Source organism: Typopeltis vanoorti, chromosome 2 (assembly GCF_054136105.1).
Source record: "Typopeltis vanoorti isolate ZY-2024b chromosome 2, IOZ_Tvanoo_1.0, whole genome shotgun sequence".
Taxonomy (NCBI): Eukaryota; Metazoa; Arthropoda; class Arachnida; order Uropygi; family Thelyphonidae; genus Typopeltis; species Typopeltis vanoorti.
In genome coordinates, this window is record NC_143550.1 from 41,151,324 (window position 1) to 41,177,306 (window position 25,983).

General features: G+C 35.7%; 1 protein-coding gene across 1 annotated transcript in view; it reads left to right on the forward strand.

The window, feature by feature from the left end:
* Window positions 1–3,739: 3,739 nt before the first annotated feature.
* LOC150108956 (adenine DNA glycosylase-like) overlaps window positions 3,740–25,983 on the forward strand; it is a 91,719-nt gene continuing 69,475 nt past the window's right edge. Inside the window, exons 1-2 of the mRNA XM_090404542.1 lie at window positions 3,740–3,829; window positions 8,322–8,633. Of these exons, the coding sequence (XP_090260668.1) occupies window positions 8,352–8,633 (282 nt within the window). The 5' untranslated portion in view covers window positions 3,740–3,829; window positions 8,322–8,351. The remainder of the gene's footprint in view (window positions 3,830–8,321; window positions 8,634–25,983) is intronic.

The following is a 25,983-nucleotide window of genomic DNA, read 5'->3' on the forward strand; positions in this document are numbered from 1 at the left end:
TTGGGCCAACTTGCAAGCTGACTTGCAAACTGCCGTGGTGGGTCGATTTTCGCTTCTGTGATCAAAAATATGTCTTCATATTCCGTGTTAGAGCGAGTAAACGAATAAATTAATTAGTAAACGTCTAGAACACATTCTAGTGGTTTGAAATGTTGCCCAGAGTCTGGATACAACGCTACGTGATTCTTACACGTGTTCAAACATCTAGATGATGTCTTTGAGACATTACAAGAAATTTCAGATTGCAACTTTATCCTTGACGATAAGAGCTTCCTTGAAATAAAATTCGCTTATTACAGCCCTTTGCCTTTTACCCTGTTAAGTGCAACCACGTTTTTCCTTTGTAAAAAATGTGGAAAGGGAGTTCGTCCTTGGGTTTTGAACACCAGTGTATATATAAAGAATTAAAAGCATCCTAACCTAGAATGAATTTTTTTAAAGTGAGATTCAAAAGAATAGTAATAATAATTACTCAATGCTTTGACGAATCTGAATTAAAATTTGCATTTTGAATCTCCATTATCGGATTCGAGAGATTTTTTGCTAATAAATTGCATCGTTATAGTTAAATGATGTTACAAAACATCCCTTCATAATTTTCTACTGCAGTTGGATGGATTTTCCTTTCAGTCGTTTCCGGACGTAGGTGACATTGTAGGCATTGACCACAAAGTATTCCGATGAGATTTTAAAGGGTAGTTCACCACTGCTTTCCCCAACTCTCCGATTTTATCCTGGCTCGGGACCTGTATATGCCTGGGACGAATTCATGGCTGTAATCAGTGTGTCTTCACGGGGCCAGTTTGCCTGTTGTGGGGGAAGAAAGACCGTAGTTTCCGGGTTAAAACACCCCATACCTCCGTGTGAGACCGGCTAACTCACTTTTAGTGGAAAGAGACCAGATAAAGGTTCCTCACGTCAGTGACGGGAATTCAACCCAGATCTTTCCGACCAGAGGGCTTCGTCTATACTGAATGAGCTACGGAGGAGCTCTACTTCAGTTGAAAGATTAAAATAAAAGTAAAAATTCATAAATATTTCTATGGCATAATCAGCGTTTTCTCTAATAATCTCCAGTTTCTTCATTATTACCGCACTGTCCTCCTCATGCTTTACTTCATAATTTATTTATCTTTTCTCTTTATGTACTCTTGCTCCATAATATTATTCATCCAGTTAACTGAACACAATCTACCTTTATGAATGGGAAACACGCTGTAACATTGCATTTTTCAAATATTATTATTATTATTCCTAACACCTCCAAGGAGTCCGAAGACTCATCAAAGGAGAACACGTACTGTACCGCCCTCTGTCTCCACCACTACCGAACCTCTACTACCAATCAACTATATCAGCGCCATCTACCACCCACCAATATCCATGGAATATTACCATAAGTTCATTATCTTTTAATGTCTCCTGCTATTGGATTTCTTCAAAATGCATCTACGTTTGAAATAACTTTCTGCACTTTACTTCTACATGCACCAAATCCTTAAAAAAAGGCAGAGGTAAACTAAGAGTAGCAAGTAATATTTAGCTGGTTCACTCTGAAACTAGAGGTAGAATGACCATCTTATTCACATTTACATCTTATGATGTTAACCATATCCAGCACCATTAATTTCTGAGGCATTTCTTTTGTTAGCTGCCAGTGATAATTATTTTCATATCTGTGGTCTCTAGTCTTTCGTCAAGTGTTTCACTACTGACTCAGCTCCATAAGTTATACTTGGTTGGAACACTGTCTTGTATACAGCGAATTTACTGTTTTGACTAATTTCTCTCTTATTCCATATAAATTTATTCAGTTGACTTCCTACCATACCAGGTTTGTTGATTCTGTTCTCTATTTCCATATTTAATTTACCATCTTCACGAAAAATCGTGCTTTAGTAGCTGAAATTTTTATTTCTTCTATAGTTTCTCCATTCACAATGCAGTTGACATTTTCGATGCTTCTGCCTATTTTCATTGTCTTTGACTTGTTATTGCTGACCTTCATACCAAATCTATTACAAAAGTTATTCAATTTAGTCAGGGAATCCTGCAGACTTGTAGCAGATTTATTTGAAGTATAACATCATCTGCATAAAGTAAAGAGCTGTCATTAAGATCTCCAATTTTGATATCAGGTTTAATACCATTTTCAATTATAATGTGATCCATATGGATAATGAATAACAGAAGGAATAATGTACATTCTTGTCTGACAGCAGATTTAACATAAAACCATCTTACTGTACTTCATTCAATTCTAGCAGCTGACTTACAACTCAAATAAAGACTAAGTATTACTTGATATAATGCTCTATCGACACCATATAATGCAACTGTAGAGTTTTGAATAGCTTCTCTCTTGGTTCCTTGTCATATGCTTTTTCCAGATCTACAAAACTTAAATGCAGATCTCTGTTATATTCCCATGATTTCTCAACTCTTTGTTGTAAAGTGAAAATCTGATCCTGGTAGCTTTTGTTTGGCCTGAACCCAACCCAGCTTGTTCTTTTCCAAGCTTCCCTTCCATAATCCTTCTCAACTGTTTCTCAAGTATACTTGCATAAATCTTACCAGGAACACTCGGAAGAGAAATACTTCTCTAATTCTCACGTTCAGTTTTATTTTCTTTTTTATATATATGGATATAATGAGAGTTCTACTCTATTCATCTGGAATTCTTCCCTCTGTCCAGGCCTTCTGAACCATGCTGTGCAGCCACTGTGAGACTTTCATACTCCATACTTGAGCATTTTTGTCGAATATCATCTACTTCTGCCGCCTTTCCAAATTACAGGTTTTTGATGGCATTTTCTTCTTCAAGTATGGATATGTTCCTGACTGCATGCCTGGTCAGTGTTTTTTTTTTTTTTATCACTGTGCTGTGATCACTGCTTGTTTCATTTAGCAATTTTTCCAAGTAATTACTCCATACTTCAAGGATATCTTTTTCTCCAGTTTTCATTTCACCTTTATCATCTGTAATTCCTTTTACAGCACTCTTTCCTCCATTTCTGAATTCTTCAACAACCTCCAGGATATCCTGCCACCTTCTTGATATTTATTTTCTGTTCTTACCGTTTCTCAAGTATACTTGCATAAATCTTACCAGGAACACTCAGTCTTCCCATGGCATTTGAAGCAATGTCAACTGTCATGGGAATGTCATCGTTCAATGCTGTTGACACACTCTCCCTCGATGAGTCTTTGGACTCCTTGGAGGTGTCACATAATAATAATAAAAAATGATTTAGTCATCACCCTTAAATTTTCAGTAATTTGATATCGCGAAATTCTTCCTTGCATTTGAAATAGTGCAGGAAAATCAAAAAGAAGTGGTACTCTGTAGTTTTTTTTTGAGAAATTAAAACGTTAAAAAAATTTGACTCCGTCTGTGAACGAAAAGGCATATACCGTTCATATACTGAAGACATCAACTGTTCACGTTAAACGTGAACTGTTGCTTGCTACCTTCGTCCACCTTTTCCTCCATCAACAGAAGTGAGTCTAATATACTGAAGACATCAACTGTTCACGGTTAAACGTGAACTGTTGTTTGCTACCTTCGTCCACCTTTTCCTCCATCAACGGAAGTGAGTCTAATATCTGAAATACCTAAGGCCTTAGAAATACCCAATGAAACGGAAGTGCCACTTGTGACGTATGGGCAAAGGCATGCTTTCGTTGTCTGGTGGTTAATGAACATTTCGAATGGCGGTAATTCCGAAAATGTGGTACCAGGCTTCTCTGTGAAAACAAGGCATACGAATTGTTGATACAAAAGTCATCTTTATTCCGAATTAAGTTAAAGGACAACACGAATTGCTAGGTACCTAGTTTTAAAAAAATATAATTTTGTGACACTGCATAACACAGGTAAATTCTAGACGAAGTCTTCTACCGTTTGATACTAAAAAAACCGCTGATTTGTGGGAAGAGGAGGAAACTGCCCACATCATGATATTGTAAACATTGCCACTGATAATGATTTAGAGATAATACGGTTCATATATATATATATATATATATATATATATATATATATATATATATATATTAAGCTTCATTATCAAACTATTATTCTAGGATATAGCGGTGATAGCTACCCTGTGATAAGTTGGACATTAGTAAATACATCAAAGAATAGCACAGTTTGCACGTATTAATGTATGTATGTGTGTGTATACACACAGGATATATTTTAAGCTTCATTATCAAACTATTATTATAGCATGTAGCAGTGATGCCTATCCACTGATACATTGGACATTAGAAATGAAATATATCAAAGGTGGCACAATTTGCAAATATGTGTGTGTGTATACACACACAAATATTATTGTTACTAGAGTGTCAGGACCCATCAATGGAGGTCACATATCACCTATGCCACCTTTTTCAGAGGAACCTCTGAAAAGATCAGTACGACCTTTTCCAAAGTTGTCTCAATTATATTACCTCTCTTTCTCCTGTTTGCTAGTATCTGCAGTCCACAAATTCTCAGTCTGTCTGTGTACTCTGTATGCCACAATCTTGATATAATCTTTAACGCTTTTCTTTGCACTCTTTCCTATATCAGCATCACCACAGAAACTAGAAGACAACCTTACTGGAAGCCTGAAGTGGCTTGAAAAAGTTCCATGTTTGGTCTCTAGAGCAGGGTTTCCAGACCATGTAAAAATATGTAAAAAATCATATAAAGTATATAAAATTGATAAAAATGAGATCCATGGTACAAATGTATTACAGGTCTAGTAGTAACCTTTCATGGGTGGGAACTACATGAAAGATGTGCATAATAGTCCAAGGAGTGGGATAATATCATGACCTTGTAAGGAGTCAAAACGACTTCCTTATTCTTGCATATTAAGGTTCGTTTCAACATTGCAGTATATGGACCTTGACCTTCAACTTCTTATTTACTAAAACTCCAAGATCCCTAGCCTGATCAGTTTCTTCTTGCATAATCTCATCATTATAATATGACATTGGATGTTTTATTACACCAGAGTTCATCTGATAGCAATTTGCATATACCTACAACTTCAGCTTATTCACATTGTTCTGCAAGTACTGCATATTGATACTTGCAGTGTTGATTACCCTGCCCATCTTTGCATCTTTAGCAAGCAGATGCATATTTCCTCTCACATCTTTCCCATTGTCATTATTATAAAGATTGAATAACACTGGCCTAAGAACTAATCTCTGTCACACACCACTGGTCACCATAAATCTTTCAGATTCTAATCCCCCCATATACCACTCCTGCTGTCACCTTGCTTCTGCAGATGAGCGATGATGCTGTAATTTGATATATATATTATTATCTCAGAACACCATGGAGTCAAAGACTCGTCGCAGGAGGTCCCTGTGTCATACACACAGCTCATCATACTGTGCATTAAATACATTCAAATTTTCTGCAGACACCACACTCCCAGCCAGTGCATTCCAATCATTCACTTGTACATCTCTATCACATCATCCCTTCTTCCTTCTATCCACTAGAATCTGTAAATTGCATCTTCTTGACCTTTCTTCATACTCAACATTCCAGAAACTAGAAACCACCTTAGTCAATTGCCTCTGGACCCTTTCCAATATCTCTTCATCCTTTTGATAAACAGGTGACCAAATTTGTGCAGTAGGCCATATATGGCATAATTGAGATCTTACACAATAGAATCAGAATCTCCTTACTTCTACAAATCAGTGTCCTGCACATTATTACCAGAATTTGTGTTGTCTTCATCTGATAATTTTGGCAATATGTCCTATAAATTTTAGATCATTATCCACCACCATCCTAAGATCTCTTATTTCCTCTGCCTCCAACAGCATATCCCCACCAAGTGTAAATTCTGCATCCCATCTTTGTTTTCCAAATTTTAAAATCATGCATTTCGCAATATCCTGTGCCCTCTCATTCAGTCTGTTTAACTCTTCTTGTAAAGCCACAACATCTGCTCTACTCCTCATAGTTCTTCCCAACTTTGCATCATCTGCAAACAACTGAATATCCCCATTCGAATCTTTCTCAATATCATTAATGTACAGGTTACAGCAATGGCCTTAAAACAAACCCCCTGAGGCACACCACCAGCGACTTTCCTCTCCCAGGATATTGCTTTCCCATGCACTTAACATCTATTAAATATGTAATCGCCAATTGAAATGCACTCGTCTAATATCCAATCCCATCTGCTCTAGTTTGACTGTCAATATTGTGTTATAATATATCAAAAGGCTTTGCAAAATTTAAGTATACTACCGTGTATCCATCTCTCTCATCCACTGCAGTTGTCACATTATTGTAATAAGTAGATTACTAAAACATGACCTCCCTTTAGCAAATCTGTGCTGTCCATCAAAGATAATATCATTCCTGGATCTCAATAGCCTTTCCATCACTTTAAGTGCTACACCTGACACAGATTGCCTATAATTTGATGCTTGAGTTCTGTCTTCTCCCTTATGAAATAATACAGTCTTGCCTTCCTTCCACTCCTTTGGAATTTGACTCAGTGTGAAACTCATATTAAATAAATACATCAAGGCAAATTTTAAGTGCTTTAAAATTTTAAGTACTTTAAGTGCTACACCTGACACAGATTGCCTATAATTTGATGCTTGAGTTCTGTCTTCTCCCTTATGAAATAATACAGTCTTGCCTTCCTTCCACTCCTTTGGAATTTGACTCGGTGTGAAACTCATATTAAATAAATACATCAAGGCAAATGTCAATTCCCTGCACGTACCTTCAAAACACATGGTGATATATCATCATGTCTCACAGCCTTATTCATCATCATTAACATGATTAACATGAAGTTTGCTCAATTCCCCACATACCTGTTGCTCACTCACAATCTCTCCTCCTCTGTATTCACTGCTTTCAAACTCTCCATGATGTCACATTCACAAGAATGAAAGATCTTTATGAACTGCCCATTAAATATCTCAACTATATATCATCTGCAGCAGCAGTTGTCTTTATACCATTTTCTCCAATCACATTATCATCCCTTTTTTTTTTTTTTTTCTGGCTACATGTCGAAAGAACTCCTTGGGGCTTTTTTTTTTTGAATCTTCATTAGCTAACTGCTGCTCATAGTGCACTTTTGCTACCCTTACTAACTGAGACACATCCAAAAAAATATCTAGAGTGCTTAATAAATATCAGCTACACACCACATTTAAACCTTTTGTCAAATTTTCAACTCTCATCTGTTCACCTAAGGACAAACTCTCTTCTCTATCACATCCAGGAGTATATGAAGTTGCCTGTTCTTGTGACCTGACTTACTATGGTTCTTCCTCTCTGTCCATATGTCTTAATGTCCTTGGAAAACATAAAAAATACATTCGGCCCTGTTGTTATGGCAAGCCAGTTCTTGCAGACCATGCCTTGGATACCTCTTAACACAGGATCAAAATGAAGAAAACAAAAATGCTACACAGAAGTCATAAGTCCGAGAAATTGCTTTTGGAATCAGCAACAGCTTTAAAACATACTCCAAACCTTAACAAGTATGGCTGTATCAATTTACCAAAAATCTTGGAGGCAGTCATTTTAAGATCAAATTAATACTTGTTTTCTTTCTCTTTATCCAACAATATAATACCAGTGAAATATCAGCTAATAAGTTAATAAATATTAATTATTTTCTTATTATTCTGTGTCATGAATCAGTACCTTTACACTGGTTACACTATTCCTCTGCTGTGTTAAGAATGTGAGCAGTCACTGGTCAACATCCATAGACAGTTCAGCCTCAAACTTATCAAAGAACTTCTCATCATCTTGCTTCATTCCATCTGCCTCTGTTCTTTTGAACAGAACATTCTTTCTTCTATCATTTTCTCTCATAAATATAATCCCCCAACTCTTCAAGGAACATATTAACGGATTTGAAGTTTCTTTCTAGCCACTTGCCCACACATCAAGAAACATATTGACAGATTCCAGATTTTGCCCACACGTGACTTGTTTTGTTGTAGGTTTTGTGACCTCTCCTGTGGAGTTGATATATATCTGTATGTATATATTTTTTTTTAATATATATACATATATATATATATCTTTAATATATATTTTTAAAACCAGTTTTAACTAGCATTTTTTTCTTTCTTTTTTTTTTTTTAATGATATAACGATAAAATATTTCATTTTCACTTTGAATTTTCCGAAATAAACTTGACATAACTGCTTTTCAATCTAAAACTTATATAATTAATTTGATTTTTTGATTTTTGATTAATTTTGATTTTTGATTGATTTGATATAATTAATTTGATATATTTTCCTTAAATTTTAGGTAAACCTTGGTGACAGTTAACAGTTTGCTATGTGTAATGCAGTAGATTCAAAAGCAAAAGCTACTAAGTTGCAAAAAAACACCATCTCATATATCTGCAAACTACATAGGTTCACTGAAGATGAGGTGTTTTTAATTCAGAATAAATTGCTAGATTGGTATGATAAACACCAATGCAAATTACCATGGCGAGAGATGGCAAAAACAGAAAAAAATCTAAATAAGAGAGGATATGCTGTATGGGTTTCTGAAATTATGTTGCAGCAAACACAAGTTGCAACTGTTATTGATTATTATACAAAATGGATACAGGTAAGGTATATTTTGTTAATTTTTCATAATTAAGGACATATACACAGAAGTATATATGTTATGTATACTTACAGAAGTAAAGACCATTCACAGAAGGAGAAAAAATTTTTGAGGTAGTGCTGATTGATATATCTTTCTGTATAACAAAGTAGTTTATTTATTCATCAAGGCAGAAGTGATGTGCAAAATATTCACAGATGTAGAAAAATTTTTTCTGGTAGTGCTGATTGATATATCTTTCTGTTATAACAAAATAGTTTTTTATTCATCAAAGCTAAAGTGATGACAGTGGGTAGCTTCTACATCATGTTAGCAAATAAAAATTAGTGAACAATTAGTAATTTACTATTTACCACTACTTCCAGATGTTCTGAATCTCTTATGCTACAATTGTTATTTTTGGCCTTCCACCAAGAGACAACTGTCTCAAGTAGCAAATACATGAATTTCACCAATTATGCAAATTCATATTTTTTGATTATTCTTTAATAATTCTTTTAGAATGGAGGATAAAATGATATATGATATATGCTCACTTCACTGCAGAAGGTAAGTATCAACTAAATAGTAATAAATTAACAACAGTGAATATACAGTTGCCCACAAGTAATGAAGGGGTTTGAACATTTAATAACTTTTTTTATTTATTATTTGTTGGAAGTTTTTCCACTTGGTTATACTATAAATTAAAGATACCAAGAAATTATATACTTGGTTTAATCCTTTATCCAAGTGTAAGCAAAAAAGTTTGTGCCTGAAGTATTTTCAGGACTGGGGCAACTCATACACAGAAGCTAATGACTTCACATTACTTACCTTAGTATCCCATAATGCAAAGCACATATCCTTGCAGACATTTATAATGCTATGCATTATCTGGCTTTCTGTTACCAGCTATAGTCCTGTATTGCGGTCCAACTGCAGCAACTTTTGTTTTTCAGCCGGTTAATTAATATGGAGACCACAGCATCATGCTGCTTCACCCAATGAAGCGAGTTCGAAAACAACATTGGGCAATATCAGAAAGGATTTCACTTTAGCCACAACCTGCCTACAACTACTCTCACCTCTGCTGCTGCTGCGGGTTGTGAAGGCCTTCATGGGTAGGGCATTTATCCTAGACCTGATTAAGTCAAATTCATAACCAGGTAGGAGTCTAGCACCTTCCCATATCCATCGATGCTCAGGAGGTGCTAGATTAGATCCATATAGTGATGCACTATCGCCAGAGCTATATAGCTGTGTAGCCCATTTCTTATGCTCTGCTGATGCAGTCTTTGTCAGTTGACCTTGATACTTGCCCCACCCTGTAGTATGCCGAAAGTCTTCCTGTATAGCAGGACAATGAAATCATCTCTGAGAAGTCAATATTTCTTAATTCTATTATAACAGAGGTGTGGGATAAGCCAACAGAGGGAAGGGATACCAAGTCCACCATCCTTCACCATGGCATGAAAATAGACAACAGGAGTATCTAAAGGAAGCCTGAGCCATGAATGAATGGCAGAGTGAATAGCCCTATCCATATGGGTCAGGACTGAGATAGGTATGCCCGAGTATCAACTTATGATAGTACTTAGTGAGGAAATAATTTGAAAGGAGGAAAATCCTTTGCTGTGGTTTGAGAGAAGCTTTTCTTAAAGATGACAAAGCATTTTCTAAAAAGAGAGGAATAGAAGACTATCCTTTTGGCATAAAGAAGGTTTCTCCAGGACAGTAAGGCAATGCAATTGCCTATTGTGCAGGAAAAACTCAAGATTTTTGACCTTTAGCGTCTTGTCATTCCCCAAAGGGACAAGTGCTAATGAGCAGGACATCTCCACATTTATGGTAAAACCTCTAACATGAAAGAAGTCTACTGCTGGGTCAAGGAGTTCCTGCAGGCCAACCATAGTGGAAGCCACAAGAATTAACATTGTCAGCAAAGGCCATTGCATTCAGATGAACACCCTGAACTGCAGGAATAGAAGTTGCACAGGCCCCTATATTAATGGTTAGAGGATTATTAGAGTATAACTTTAAAACAAGTGAAAAAAAAAGAATCTGGGCAGCCTGCAGTAGATAATGCTTTTAAAAAAGCAGGAAGAGAAACACTATCAAAGGCTTTCTGAAGGCCCAGGGAAGCCATAAACAGAGGCTTAAAACATCGGTTGGAATCGGAAAGGAGCACGGAAAGAATATGGATGTTCTCAGCACAGCCATCAGAAGAGACAAAGGCTCTTTGCTGAATGTCATCGTTGAATATACTTTTGCAGTCTCATGACTAACACTTGCTCAGTCTCCTCATGTAGGACTTGTGACCCTAGCCATAATATCTCTTCATTTCTTTCTGTCTTTTGCTGCAGCAGTGGCCAACTCCAAAGTAAGTCCAGTGATCTTTTTAATCTGGTTCCAAACCATCTTGGTCTTGGGCATCCACTTTTTCTTTGTCCTTCCACTTTGCTTTGGATGATAACCTTTTCCAGGTTGTCATTTTCACATCTTGAAATGTGACTGAAATATTTGAGAATTCTTTCATTTACAATGTCAAATAGCTGCCTCTTGATTTTTAGTTGACTTATTATATTTTCATTAGACCTTTTGTCCATCCAGGAGACTCTCAACATCCTTCTCCAGCACCACATCTCAAAGCTTTATCTTGTCCGTATCTTTCTTGTTAAGTGTCCAAGATTCAGCACCATAAATGAAAATCGATCCAATAATAACCTTTCAACAGCTTAAATCTTTCAATCATATCTCCCTTCTCCCCTTTCAACTTATATGCACCAAAGTTTGCATGCCTTCAGTCTATCCTCATATCTAACATTGTATAATTCTTATATCCTTTTTATTATTTGCCTCCCTGCATCCTCTCCAAAGTTGTTTCATCCAATTCAAATTCCATTCATCTGATTTGAGAAATCCAGATTTTGTCTGATCAAAACTTTGTACACTGGGATCACTGTCCTTTTCTCTCATGGTCAATATAATCCTTTGCATTTTAAAGTTCTACCTACAATCATCCCAAGATCTCTTGCTTCCTGCAGTATAATTCCACAAACTGAGTATGAAACATCCTGTCTGTGGATCTCAAATTTCAGAACCTTTACATTTAGTTGAATTAAATTGACATCCCCCATTAATTGCCCACCTTTCTAGCTTATTCAAATCCTCTTGAAGAGCCACAGCCCTTTATAAGTTTCACATCATCTGTAAAAACTGAATATCTCCTGTATTTCAGTGACAATATCATTAACATAGAGAATGAATGGTACTGAACCCTGTAAAACGTTGCTTGTAACCTCTCTACCCCCCCCCCCATATTGTTCTCCTATATACAATTCTTTGACGTCTGTCAGAAAGCCAAACTAATTTATGGCACAACTTAAATTCTCCCTTAATAAATCCATGCTGGCCTGGGTAAATAATATTACCAGAATTGGGCAGATGTGAGTTCTTATCAGTTTTTCCAAAATCTTAATAACCAAAGAAGAAATAGAAAACTGGTCTGTAGTTGGATAGCTCTATTTTACCATCACCCATATACATTGGCAATGTCTTACCCTCCTTCCACTCTTGAGGAACTTTTTCCCCATTGCTAGACTTTCGTTAAACAGCCAGGTTAATGGTACAGTCAGTTCCACAGCACATTCCCTTAAAACACATGGTGAAATTCCATCTAGTCTCCTTGTCTTACTGACATCCATCATGCTCAGTAAAGGAATAAAGCCTGCTTTACTGGGATCTAACACTAATATTAAAGTGATCATTAAATATCTTAACTATATCATCTGACTTGGTCACCTGAGTCTCTTCCTCAATTCAACAAAATAATCTGTCAAATCTGTAATTCTGAAAAAAAAACTCCTTGGAATTCTTCGTGGATTGTAGCACTACTCTTCTTTTGTACTCTAATTTTATTTCCATACTATACTAGTTACCTTCCTAGCCTGAGTCTTATATTCCTCATGCAGCTGTTCTTCATGTTTCTCTTTATATGCTTTCCATATCTCTCTCTCTTTTTTTTTTTTTTCATCTGTAACTTCAGTTTAGTTTCTTCTCTGGCTATCCATTTTACTTCAAATTGCTTTATCTTCTTCACTCAAGGTATACAATCAACCATTGCTGTCAACAGTTTTCTCTTTAGTATCCCCTCAGGCACCACTGACTTCTCTTCCTTCAGATTCTTTCATCCATTCTGCTGCTTCAAGCTGGTTTCTGAGTATTAGGATATGGGAGGAAAATGGGGTGTTGGAGTGTTACTAAGGTAAGAGACGAATTGTACCCTCTCGGGGTAGAGAATCAGTGGGCAAATGACGCTTATTTTGAAATTGATGAATGACGCTAATCTAAATTGTAATTTGGATATTATTGAAAATGTACAAATTTACAAGCAGAACTGGCTCTAAGTTTTTTGCTATCCCGAGCAAAAAGATTTTAGCAGATGCTCCTTCCCTGTTTTGTTGATTTTTTTTTACTTCAGAATTTTAAAAAATAAAATAAAAAATTTGTATTTCATGAAACAAAAACTTTTCTTGCTAATATATAGTCATTTTTATTTTAATATAATCACAATTACATTACAACATTTAAGATATAAAAAAAAAAGAAACTTCTTGTTTATTGAGAGAATGCCTCGCCAAGCATGTTATTACTCGACTGGTGCCTAGAGCCTGCTCTGGTTACAATATTGGAATTTTGGAAATTGTATTATGTATATAAAATTTCTCGAATTACTATTCCTTATCATTTTGGAGTAATAACAATTATGAATGTTAGTTGATTTTAATTATGGTACTGACCTTTATAAACTTTCTTATAATATGCATTTGTTAGTACTATTTAGGGACTTGGTATTGTTTATATTTCATTAGTTGTTTTGCAATGTGGGCAAATATGAGAATGGGGAACTGGACAATGAGACTTATTTGTGTATATGATCCCACAGAAGGTTCTACTAAGGTAGAAGTGGAGGAATTTTTTGAGGATTTAAAAAAAGCAACTGACACAATGAAAACGGAAAAGTTGGTCCTTGTTGGTGATCTAAATAGCAGAGTAGGAAATGATTGTGAGACATACAAAAATATTTTTGGAAAATTTGGAGAAAAGAGCAAAGCTAATAATAATGGCAAATATCTGTTGGATTTCTGCTCAGGACATGGACTGGTTATTGCTAACACCATGTTCCAACATAAAAATGTGCACAAATTCACATGGAGAGAAGAGGCAAGGACTAAGAAAAGTCTCATTGACTATGTTATTGTTGATAGTGATGTTTTCTCCCTGGTGCAGGACACCAGAGTGTACAGAGGATTTGAAATTGGAAGTGATCACTATCTAGTCTTGAGCAAGATAAAATTGAATTTCATATTGAAAAGAATGACATGTAAGAAAGTTTTAAAGCGACTAAAAGTTGAGCAGCTCTCAGATGTGAACTAGACTAAAATACACAAAGATTATTGAAGAAAAAATGAAAGAGTTTGAGAACAGGAATCAAACCTTGGAGATTCAGTGGCAAACTCTGAAGAAAACATTGATTGATTCTGCCAGAGAGGCAGGTTGTCTGCAAGGTTAAAAAAATCAGAACCCCCTGGTGGGCACAGGAAGTTAAAGAGGTAGTGAAGGAAAAGAAGAAAGCATATCAAAAGTTCCTGGCAAATAAGTCAGCTTGTGCTCTTATAGAATATAGAGACAAATGCAAGAATGCTAAACACTGTGTAAAACTAGCTAAACAAAAGTCATGGGACGACTTTGGCAAGAATATAGAAAATAAATATCAAGAAGGTGGCAAAATATTCTGGAGGTTGTTGAAAAAGCTTAGGAATGGAGTAAAAGGAGTTAGAGATAATAAATGTGACATGAAAAAGGGAGAAAAAGATATTCTTGAAGTATGGAGTAATTACTTTGAAAAACTGTTAAATGAAACAAGCAGTGATGACAGCACAGTGGTAAAAAACACTGACCAGTCATGCAGGTAGGAATACATATCCATACTTGAAGTAGAAAAAGCCATCAAAGGCTTGGAATGTGGAAAGGCAGCTGGAGTGGATGATATTCGACCAGAAATGCTGAAGTATGGTGGTATAAGAGTCTTATAGTGGCTCTGCACTGCATAGTTCAGAAAGCCTGGACAGAAGGACGAATTCCCGATGATTGGAGTAGAGCTCTCATGGTACCCATATATAAAAAGGGAAATAAAACTGAATGTGAGAATTATAGAGGTATTTCCCTACTGAGTGTTCCTGGCAAGATCTATGCAAGTATACTTGAGAAACGGTTGAGAAGAATTGTGGATGAAAAGCTTGGTGAAGAACAAGCTGGATTCAGGCCAAACAGAGGCTGTCACGATCAGATCTTCACTTTTCGACAAATAGTCGAGAAAGCATGGGAATATAACAAAGATCTGTATTTAAGTTTTGTCGATTTGGAAAAGGCATATGATAAGGTGCCAAGAGAGAAGCTATTCAATATGCTGCAGTTATATGGTGTCAATGGGGCATTATACCAAGCAATACTTAGTCTTTATTTGAGTAGTAAGTCAGCAGTTAGAATTGAAGGAAGTACAGGAAGATGGTTTAATGTTAAATCTGGTGTGAAACAAGGATGTACATTATCCCCTCTGTTATTCATTATCTATATGGATCACATTATGAAGGGAAGTGGTATTAAACATGATATCAAAATTGGAGATGTTAATGTCAGCTTTGCTTTATGCAGATGATGTTATACTTCTAAATAAATCCGCTACAAGTCTGCAAGATTCTCTGACTAAATTGAATAGCTGTTGTAAGAGATATGGTATGAAGGTCAGCAATAAAAAGACAAAGACAATGAAAATAGGCAGAATCATTGAAAATGTCAACTGTGTTGTGAATGGAGAACCTGTGGAACAAGTAAAACATTTCAGCTACTTAGGCACGATTTTTACTGAAGATGGTAAATTAAATTTAGAAATAGACAACAGAATCAGCAAAGCTGGTATGGTGGGAAGTCAATTGAATAAATTCATATGGAATAAGAGAGAAATTAGTCTGAACACTAAATTAGCTGTATACAAGACAGTGTTCAAACCAGTTTTAACTTATGGATCTGAGAGCTGGGTCAGAAGTAAAACACTTGACCAAAGACTAGAGACCGCAGATATGAGAGTCCTGAGAAAGATTATAGGCGTGAACAGATGGCATCAATGGCAATATCATATTAAAAATGAGGATATTAGGAAAGAACTTGACATTGTCAGCATCCAGGAATGCGTTAGCAGAGCTAATCTCAGGTGGTATGGTCACCTAAACAGAATGGGCGAGGAAAGATTAGCAAAACAAGTGCTCTCTGCCAGGTTGGCAGCAAAACGACCCAGAGGAAGACCAAGATATAGGTGGATTGATATGGTACAAAGTGCTTTAGAAGATAGAAATATAAGATCTGATAATGTTGGAGTCTTGACAAGTAACAGACTGATTTGGAGGAAAATTGTAGATAGGAAGTTAGTAATGATATAATTTTTTCATGTAGTGCTATAATATCCTGTACACCCCCTTGTGGGTACATGGCAGGAATTTGATGATGATGATAGTTGTTTTGCTGAAATATTATATCATTGTGATTTTGATTTAATTCATATTTTTAGTTACAGCTGATTAAAAATCAGAAGTACATGTACCTGTCTCCTTATATCTACTATCACCATTGCCTGAGATACTTTTTTTTTAACTGCAGCTTCCACCTACAAAAGGTTTTTGTAAACTTAAAGTACATTGTTGTTTATTATTTTAACAGTATAATAGAACACAGAAACTAAGTAAATAATTAATTTATTAACTTGATGCTGAGTTTTCAGAAAACCCACACATACAGGCAGATACTTACATAAACAATCACACCATCATCCTTCTCAACAATATGGCATATTAAAAACGCTAACCCATAGAGCGAGAGCAATCTGTTCAAATGACAAGGCTCTTACTGCTGAACTGACTCACTTACGCCACACCTTCTTGGCCAACGGCTACAATCCACAAAAAATAAACAAAATACTAAACACTCCTAAGAAACCCCTCCCACCATCCACCACAGAGAACTACAACAAAACAGTTGCCATCCCTTACATTAAAGGCACATCAGAAAAGATCTCAAGAATTCTCAATAAACATAAAATACGCACTACATTCAGACCATGTAGCAAATTAGCCACCCTCATCCGCTCACCCAAGGACAACATTCCTCCTTTATCACATCCAGGAGTCTACTAAGTACCCTGCTCATGCAATCAAGCCTACTACGGTCAAACAGGAAGAACTGTGAATATCCGCATCAGCGAACATAAACGATACGTCCGGAAATATCATTATGGGAAGTCGGGCCTAGCAGACCATGCTCTGGATACCCCTGCACACAGGATCAACTGGAAAAACAAAAACGTACTACACAGAAACCCATATAAATCAGAGAGATTGTTCTTAGAGGCGACAGAAGCCCTAAAACACACTCCAAATCTCAACAAATATGGCTGTATTAACTTGCCGAAGATCTGGGAGACAGTCATATTAAGAAAAAACTAGCACTTTTCTAGGACTCTAGTAATATATGATAGCGTTTTTTTTTTTTTTTTTTTTTCAGATAGAGGGCGCCAAAATCAGGACTCTAGTCTTTGTGTTGCTGCTACAATTTTGTTTAAGTACACCATGTTGTTTTAGTCTCGCGTATTGTGACAAACATTGTTTTTGTGCCCCGAAGATGCTGGTTATAATACCAGCGAAATATCAGCATCAAGTTAATAAATTAATTATTTACTTAGTTTCTGTGTTCTATTATACCATTAAAATAATAAACAACATGTTCGACGAACACATAAGTCTGTCCACACGTTTAAAGTACATTGGTAGTGTGGGCGGGTTAAGAATTTATTTTTCTATTTTATATATATATATATATATATATATATATATATTAGCTGAGTCCTCTCGCTTGGCCAAGATGAACTTATACTGCCAGAAGTTCACTTCAGGGTATTTACTTGAGTATTTGGTACTAGTGCTTTCATCATGATGTAGAATTGTGAGCATTATAACACTTCTTTGTGAACACTTTAGAAGTTTCATCATTCTCGACAAAAATAATTAAATTCTCAGGACTGCTAACTCGAGAACAAGCTACATTTAATTGCCCATGTCTGAAACAATCACCTCTTAAATCTAAACATGCATATCTAAGGATCTGTCCTTGGGCTTTATTAAACATCATTGCAAAGCAAACTCTTATTGGAAATTGTAATTGTTTAAATGCAAATGGATAGTCTGAAAGAATGAGGGGTATCCGAGGAATGAAGACAATTTCTCTGATACCAGGACCTGTAAATATCACAGCTATCATATTCAGTTTCAATGATTTTAGTTAGCTTAGTTCCATTGCAAAGATTTGGGGTATGCAGATTTTGGAGCAACATAATAGGAACACCTGTTTTCAATTTAATATCATGACCAGGCAATCCAGGTGGATTAAGTGCATTTAAAAATTCCATAGGAAAATTAACTGCATCATCTACATCCACAGGCGTATCTGTTGATTTTTAAACACTAACAGATCCATTAATGCTATTGAGAAGTGATATTGACATGGCATCATTTTAAGGTGCAAAGATAGCTCTCTCCCTGAACCAAGAAGGTGAGTTTTCTATTTTGTTCTCAATAGATGGATAGACACTGCACAACAGTTCATCTGCAGTTTGGACAATTTTCCTAATATTTAGGTGTGTTGATATAATTTTTCCATCTCTTTGCTGTACTTCACCATTGCCAATTTTTAACATTTTTGAGGAGAAGGAATGTGCATTAGAGTCCCTATTTAGGTGAACATGCATATTGGTTTAAGAGAATACTTCCCTATATCATGCCATAGTGATGATGGCATGATATAGGGAAGACATTCACTTTGTCTGCCCTGCTTCCGCAGGATACGATGGGCAGTGTTTGTCGAAAATCACTAGTTTAAAACAGTTATACCCTCCATTCTTTGATCGTCTGATCGATATCCCTCAGTGTTCTGTCAACCACTTCAACAAATGTTTTATGGGATATTTTAAGTTCATCCTAAACAATCAAAGAAACGGTTTGTAATAATTTTGACAAATTACTTTGTTTTGATATATTGCACATAAATGTATCATTAGTCACTTTTGTAAGTGGTATTTGAAAGTAGAATGAGCAGTTCAACCATCCTGCAGTAGAGTACTTGCTATACCTGAGGATGCCATAGCCAGAGCTATTTTACCTTGGCTTCTCAACTTAGCTAATAACAAATTTAGTAAAAATGTTTCCCCAGTACCACCTGGAACATCCAAGAAAAACAGTTTTTCTGATTAATTTTCAAAACATCAGCTTGATCTGAAGTTAGTGATTGTTCGTGTCGAGTTAATAAATCCCAAAGTTCATTGAAATTGTGAGGTTTCCCAGATTAAATCTGTATCTAGAGGCAAAAGATTGTTCAGTTCAATAATTTTACTCTGCCTTTTTTTTAGTTTCATACACCTTACTGCATGAGTCGAGTGACTTATAGAACTTGCTCTTTGTCATGGCATAATTGAAAAAAAAAATACCTACTAAGCATAATAATGGTAATAACAAAAGAACTTATTATCACAATATCTAACAATAGAATTTAACAATATCTGGCCACAGGTAATAATGAAAGAACTTAATATCACAATATCTAATAACTGAATTTAAAAATATCTGAAAAATGTAACAATATCTGGCCACAAAATAGGGGTCAGATGTTGTTAAACTGTAGTGTGAGCCGTGGAGGAAAGTTAAAGAAAATTAATCACTGCTCCATAATCTGGAGGTGTACATAGATGAAAATGCTCATAAACCATCTTTAGAACATCCTCTATCTATTGGTAAAGACAACATCAAAATCGGTTAGTTTGTTCTTGAGTTATAAGTGAACATTGTAAATGGACATATATATATATATGTGTGTGTGTGTGTGTGTGTGTGTATATATATATATATATATATATATATATATATATATATATATATATATATATATATATATATATATATATATATATATATATATGTGTGTATATTTATATATTTAAATTAATATTATATATTTATAAATAAATAAATATATATATATATATATATATGTCCATTTACAAAGTTCACTTATAACTCGAGAACAAATTGGCCAATTTTGATGATGTCTTGCATTTTTTCACACAGGCACGAAAAAGTACACTGTACGAACCTTGTTTTTGGTACATACACATACATTTCATATGGGTTGGATTTGTGCAAATAGAAAGATAAAAACAGAAAAAAATGAATATATATATATATATATATATACTAAAACTAGATACTAAAAATCACAAATTTAAGTTCAGATTGTCTAATCCAATGGACTGCATCTGGGGTAGCCTGGAACAGGTCCATCAGTGTGCCCTTAAAACTCCACAGTGGGCAGTCCTGGATAATATGATTGATGGTCTGTTGATCAGCACCACAGTCACATGTCAGTGATAGATGCAAGTTTCACTTGTGCATAACGGCAGCACATCTGGCATGGCCTGTCTTTAGGCAGTTGTGTGTGCCCCATTGTCATCTAGGCAAGTCAAAGCCAGGGGCCTCTGTTGTGGGATCTGTAACGAGGTGGCCATTTTTTATTGTTGAAGTAAGCCAGCGATTCTTCCATTCAGTTTCAGGAGAATCTGGTTGCTGAGTTTTCCAGATCAGGTTGCAAGACTTTAAGCGAATAGGTGGTAGATTTTGGAGGTCCTCGTGGATGGGTAAGGTGTTATTTCCCATACATTTTATCCTCTCTCTGTTAGCGGCAGCTTTTCTCCGTATGTCTGGTAGTATGATGCTAAAGAGTGTTGGTAGCCATTCGACAGGTGTAGAGTTTATGCAACCCATGATAATTCTCATTAAGTTGCACATCGACCTTGCTGACATGGTGACTCGAATACCACACTGGAGCACAGTATTCTGCACAAGAGTACACTAAGGCATGGGCAGCAGATTTTAAAGTGTTGGCTCCCCCCCCCCTCCCCCAACACACAAGCTTCCTGATGATATTATTCCTAGTTTTTAGCTTTTGGCAGACGTTTTCCAGTTGTTTTCTGATGGTTAAAGAGCGATGTAAGGTGACTCCAAGATATTTTGGGTTGGGGTTGTGCTTCAAAGTTTCTCTTTTGAATGAGACCTTCAGCCATTTATCAGCATGATGATTGTTCAAGTGAAATGTGCAAACTTCAGTTTTAGAGGGATTTGGGTAGAGACACCATTTGGTGTGAGAGTTGTACAGAACTTCAAGGTCAGAATTGAGCAGTCTCGGCCTCTTTCAGGTGTTTAGTCTGAGTTGCCAACTCCAGATTGTCTGCCTATGCGAACTTTTGGGATGAAGTTTTTGGCATGTCACTAATGTATAAATTAAAGAGGAGCAGAGCTAGCACAGAGCCCTGTGGTAGTCCATTTTTTAGTACTTTAAAGGGACTATTTTTACCATTCAGTTGTACCTTGAATTTGGGCTTTGATGTCATGCGCTTTAGGATGTTAATCATCTTTGGGTCTTGTATGACAGTTGCAAATTTCACTGTGAGTCTATTCACCCAAACTGTGTTGTATGCAGCAGACAGATCTATGAATGCTACTGAGATTTTAAGGCCTTTTTGAAAACCAGCTTCTATATGTGTAGTAAGGGCAAGTACTTTATCGCAGCAGTTGTGAGAGTCTCTGAATCCTGCTCAGTGGGTAAATTCGATTATAGAGTAATCGTTCAAAAAGTTTATAGGGAATACTTAGTAAAGATATTGGTCTATAGTTTGCTGCATCAGTGGGCTCTTTTCCAGGTTTTAGCATGGTTATAACTTTGCTCCTCAGGAATTCCTTTGGGATGTTCCTACTTTCTAGAATTTTACAGCAAAACTGCAAGAGCCACTTACGAGCATTACTTCCAAGATTTTTAATGAACTCAGGGTATATACCATCCAGGCCTGCTGCTTTGTCATTTTTCAGTGATTTAATTGCTTGAATCAGTTTGTTTTCAATGAAACTGCAAGGCATTGAGAGGTGGTTATTTTGTTTGACTTCTATAAACATGGATATATTTGGTCCTAATTTCTTTAGAATAGGATGCACTAATCTTTTTGTTGTTAGATGGTTGCTGGATTCTAGTTACTAGGTCATTAGGAGTGATCGCCATGACTTCTTTCTGCCTAGAAACTGATGCAGTTCTGAGTTTTCGTAGTAATGCCCAAGCCTTGCAGTTAGAGTGGGTGAAGTCTAAATTTTCGGTTGTGGTTTTCCAATGTTGCCATTGTTGTTCATATTAAGCATTTCTAAAATTCTTGTTCCAGTTTCAGGATCTGGATCTTTTTTTTTTTGTATTTTTTTGAATAGTTCCTCAGTTTCAGGAATCCAGCATGGGGTGTACTGTTTCCGAAACCTCTTGGTATACATCGTTTTACAGCACCTATCAGTACTCCTACAAAACATTTGTAATTTTCAACTTCAGGTTGGACCCAACAGATGTTAGATTCAATTTGTTTAGAGTACTGTTCCTAGTTAGCTTTGCAAAAATTCCATCTTGTTGTTTCCACAGATTGTATAATCGGGATTTGTGTTCCTATAGCGACCATAACAGGTCTATGTTGAGATTCTGGAAAGTTTTCAAGTCAAGTACTTTCCTATCAGTAGGTTAAAGGATTATCCTCAGCATTACAGGTGACAAAGCAGAAGTCAGGGGTTGAGTCTCTCTTCCATCTACCTGATTTAAAAGTTCCAGAGTCTGTCTTTTGCATCAAAAACCAGTGATAGCCCAAGTCTTTCAGCCCATTCCATCAGTCTGGTACCATTGATATCATTTCTACAATAGCCCCAGGAGTAATGTTAACTGTTAAAATCTATGTAGACTGCTGGATGTTGGTGAGCAGGAGGAGCTGGGATAGACCAAATTTGTTTTGATGATTTGTAAACTGACATTAAGGTTTTGCCAGCTGCCTTTGCTGTGATGATCTCAATGTTATTATGAATAGAAAAGGATAGTATTTTGCAGTTTCCCATGTTCTCTCGCACATATATACCAGAACCATATATTGGTGACCTGTAGCCAGTGATATTAACTCTTGTGGTAATCTCATCTTCTTTGCTGATATGTAGTTCCTGGACAGAAATTACCTCTATGTTATTTGTCCTGCAGGACAAATTACATCAATGTCATTTGTCCTGCAGATTTTCCAAAGATTTTCACTTTTGGCTTGGAAGGCACCCCTCTATATTAATTTTCAGTATCTTTAGGGTGAATTCAGTTCCCCTTATTTTTCGGTCAGTTTTGAAACTTTTTGAAAAGGTCTGCTTCGTTTCTTCCTGTTACAATTTCCCTTCAATTTGCACATATTAGCTGGGAGGTCAAAAAATGACAGGGTTGGCTCCCAATAGTCGTGAAAGTTTAGCTGCCAAAGACGTTGCCCAGGTGCACCACCATTTTGGTAATGGCTGTTAACCACACTACCGGCCAAGACGTCTATAGATGTCAAGGTTATCATAGATGCGAAGTGCATATTAAAATTTTAATACCATTGATATTACATTGAAATATATGATGGATACGTATTTGATCCATAATGGCTGGTAAGGTGGTTAAATGCCTTCTGTTAGCACAGTGTGAATTTTCATATATTATTGGCATACTTAAACTGAACATTTTTGATTTTTCCCATTTTACATATGGAACACATCTCTGTGTGAAATTTCAGCTTCCTAGCCATGTTAATTAGTTAACTAATTAGACACTTAGGGTATACATATTACATAGATTATTTTGGCACAAAATTAAAGATCAGAAACAAACAAAATATCTTGTTTCAACCAGTGAAGCTAGTAGCAAAAGAAAATGTAATAATAAAAGGCTACCAGATGAATTCAAATGTAATCTGAATAGTCACGAAATCTCTGGAAAATAGGGTATCGTTTTAATTCTTCTGGTCTAAACCCAGTAACTCAGGATTCTTAACACCCACTCAATAACTACATCAGTACTAATCACTGGTTCACATTCTTCACTAAGTAGTATACTAGTTAAGAGAAACAAGAAGTGGTCAAGTCTTGCATAACAAGCATTCATCTTAACATATATAAAGAAACGCTTTATTCTTGTTAGATCACATTATTATTATTACAGTATGCTGGCATCTCCATGGAGTCCAAACCCATTCTTATAGGCCTGTACTAATTGTTATTCACACAAGTCTGTCATGCCTCTCCTTAAACTCAATCACTAACAGAGCACTTGCAACCATCTCTGCCAACTATCCATGCAAAAACATCTGGTTCTCACACCTTTGCCATATATGTATTCTTATATAGCTTCTAAGAATGTCTCACTTTCCTCTTGTTAGGTATTGAAAAGTTTCATCATCTGTCTTATGAAACTGTTTAATAGCATTATCTCCTCTTTTTTTACCTATGAACCAAATTTTCTAACTTTTGAAAAACTCTGACTGCTTTTCAGTGTTTCCAGTAATTCTGTGAGTTATTTTTGGCCACTTTTGCAATATGCTCTCTGAATTTCAACTCTCTCATATATATGTATATAAAGGGGAGATAAAAAAAAGGTATTCAGAATTAATAGTTTTTAGCACAATTTCATATATTAAAAAATTGACCGGCATATTTTATTAAAAATCAACTAATTAATTATCCTAAATTAAATTATTTCAGTTTAAAAGCAAAAAAATCATAAAACTTAACAAGTAAAATAATATTAAATTACATACACTTACCTTTTAAAAATGTATTTTTTTGTTTAAATTTGTTTCACTATAAATTTACAATTCACACTTTACTCTGTAACTTACAGACAGAGGGCAAACTAACCGGTCACTATTCACAAATGAAAAAGATGAACCAAAAACAGGAACATGTGTTTTATTATTGCAATAAAACACATGTTCTATGGCTACACCACAACAGGCCAACCCATAATAAAATTTTAAGACAGACAAAAATGTTCCCAGGGTTGAGGGTGTAAGATTACATATCTCAATCATTTTTACGATTATAATTTGTGGAATTTTTTAATCAATCCTGGGGAAAGTTCTCCTTCCCCCCTGCAGATGCCCATGACCGTGGGATTGCATTTTATCAATGTATGAAAGTTTTGAGAGGGCATAGCGCATCAGCACTCATCTTAATTGGTCCAGTGCAGTTAATCTTTGAATGCTTCTGCATAGAGTGGGGGAACAATCTGTTTTATGATTGATTTGAAAACAACAATGCAGGAGAATGCTATATTTGGTTGGTATATTTGAAATACTCAAAGATGAAAATATGTGAACCATCATTTATAAGACATGTGAGAATAGGAAGGAATAAGTATTAGTAGAAACACTTTCATTAATGGTAAAGAATAATTATCATTTCTGATATATGTGTCCTATAAGTTGCTGGATAGAGCGAATAGCACGATCCTTTAAATTCTAAACATGAATAAGTGAATTTATATTGGCATAATTAAAAAAAAAACTTATGAGAGAGAGAGTATTGCAGGAATAAATATGGTTTGATGGAGCAGCAAATCATCTCATAAAATTTGTTGCCAATGTTATGTGTATTTCTCTGGTTTGTGTATATTTCGCTCCGTTTTCCAAGAATTTTATTTTCTTTACTGAGACTCAGTATACATAACATCTGATCATTATCAGAATTATCGACACCTTTGGGAATCCTAAATTCATTAGTTTTTTTGTTTTTTTTTTTTAGTATCAGCGGTTCTTCTGTCTTATCAATCTCGCATATGCTGGTATTTTGTTGTAGATCAACAACGTCACAGAATATTCATTTTTATTCAGGAATAGATATTTTTTACTGTCTGTTGTTTCCGAAGATGAATAAAAATGTCTCTATACCGTTAAAAAACTTTGCAACCTCAACAGATGCTATACTGCACAAGCAAAAGAAAAAACAATTAGCATTTTTCTCCTAACATCCACTTTCAGATTTTCAGTTCCAGAAAACGTGTAACAGCTGTTTGTAATAAAGCCGTCGGATATAGTAATCTCTCAACTCATGACAGTGACAACATTCAGTTGGATTGGTTGACACAATAACCAATCACAGCTGCTAGGTGCTGAGTGAGCTCGAAATTTAAGCTCACCTAGTCAAGCCTTCTCAGTGGTTTAAAAATAATACAAAGCTAAGAATTTGAGATGCTGCACCCTCTTTACATCTTTTCGAATGGCTCAAAGGGATATGCATTTTGAAAGCACATCCGGGCTATTAATGAGAATGTGATGCAATGTTTACACAGCGAAAAGCGCCTTCTTCATGAAGCACTAATGCTTTATTATCCTTGTGAAGATGACAAC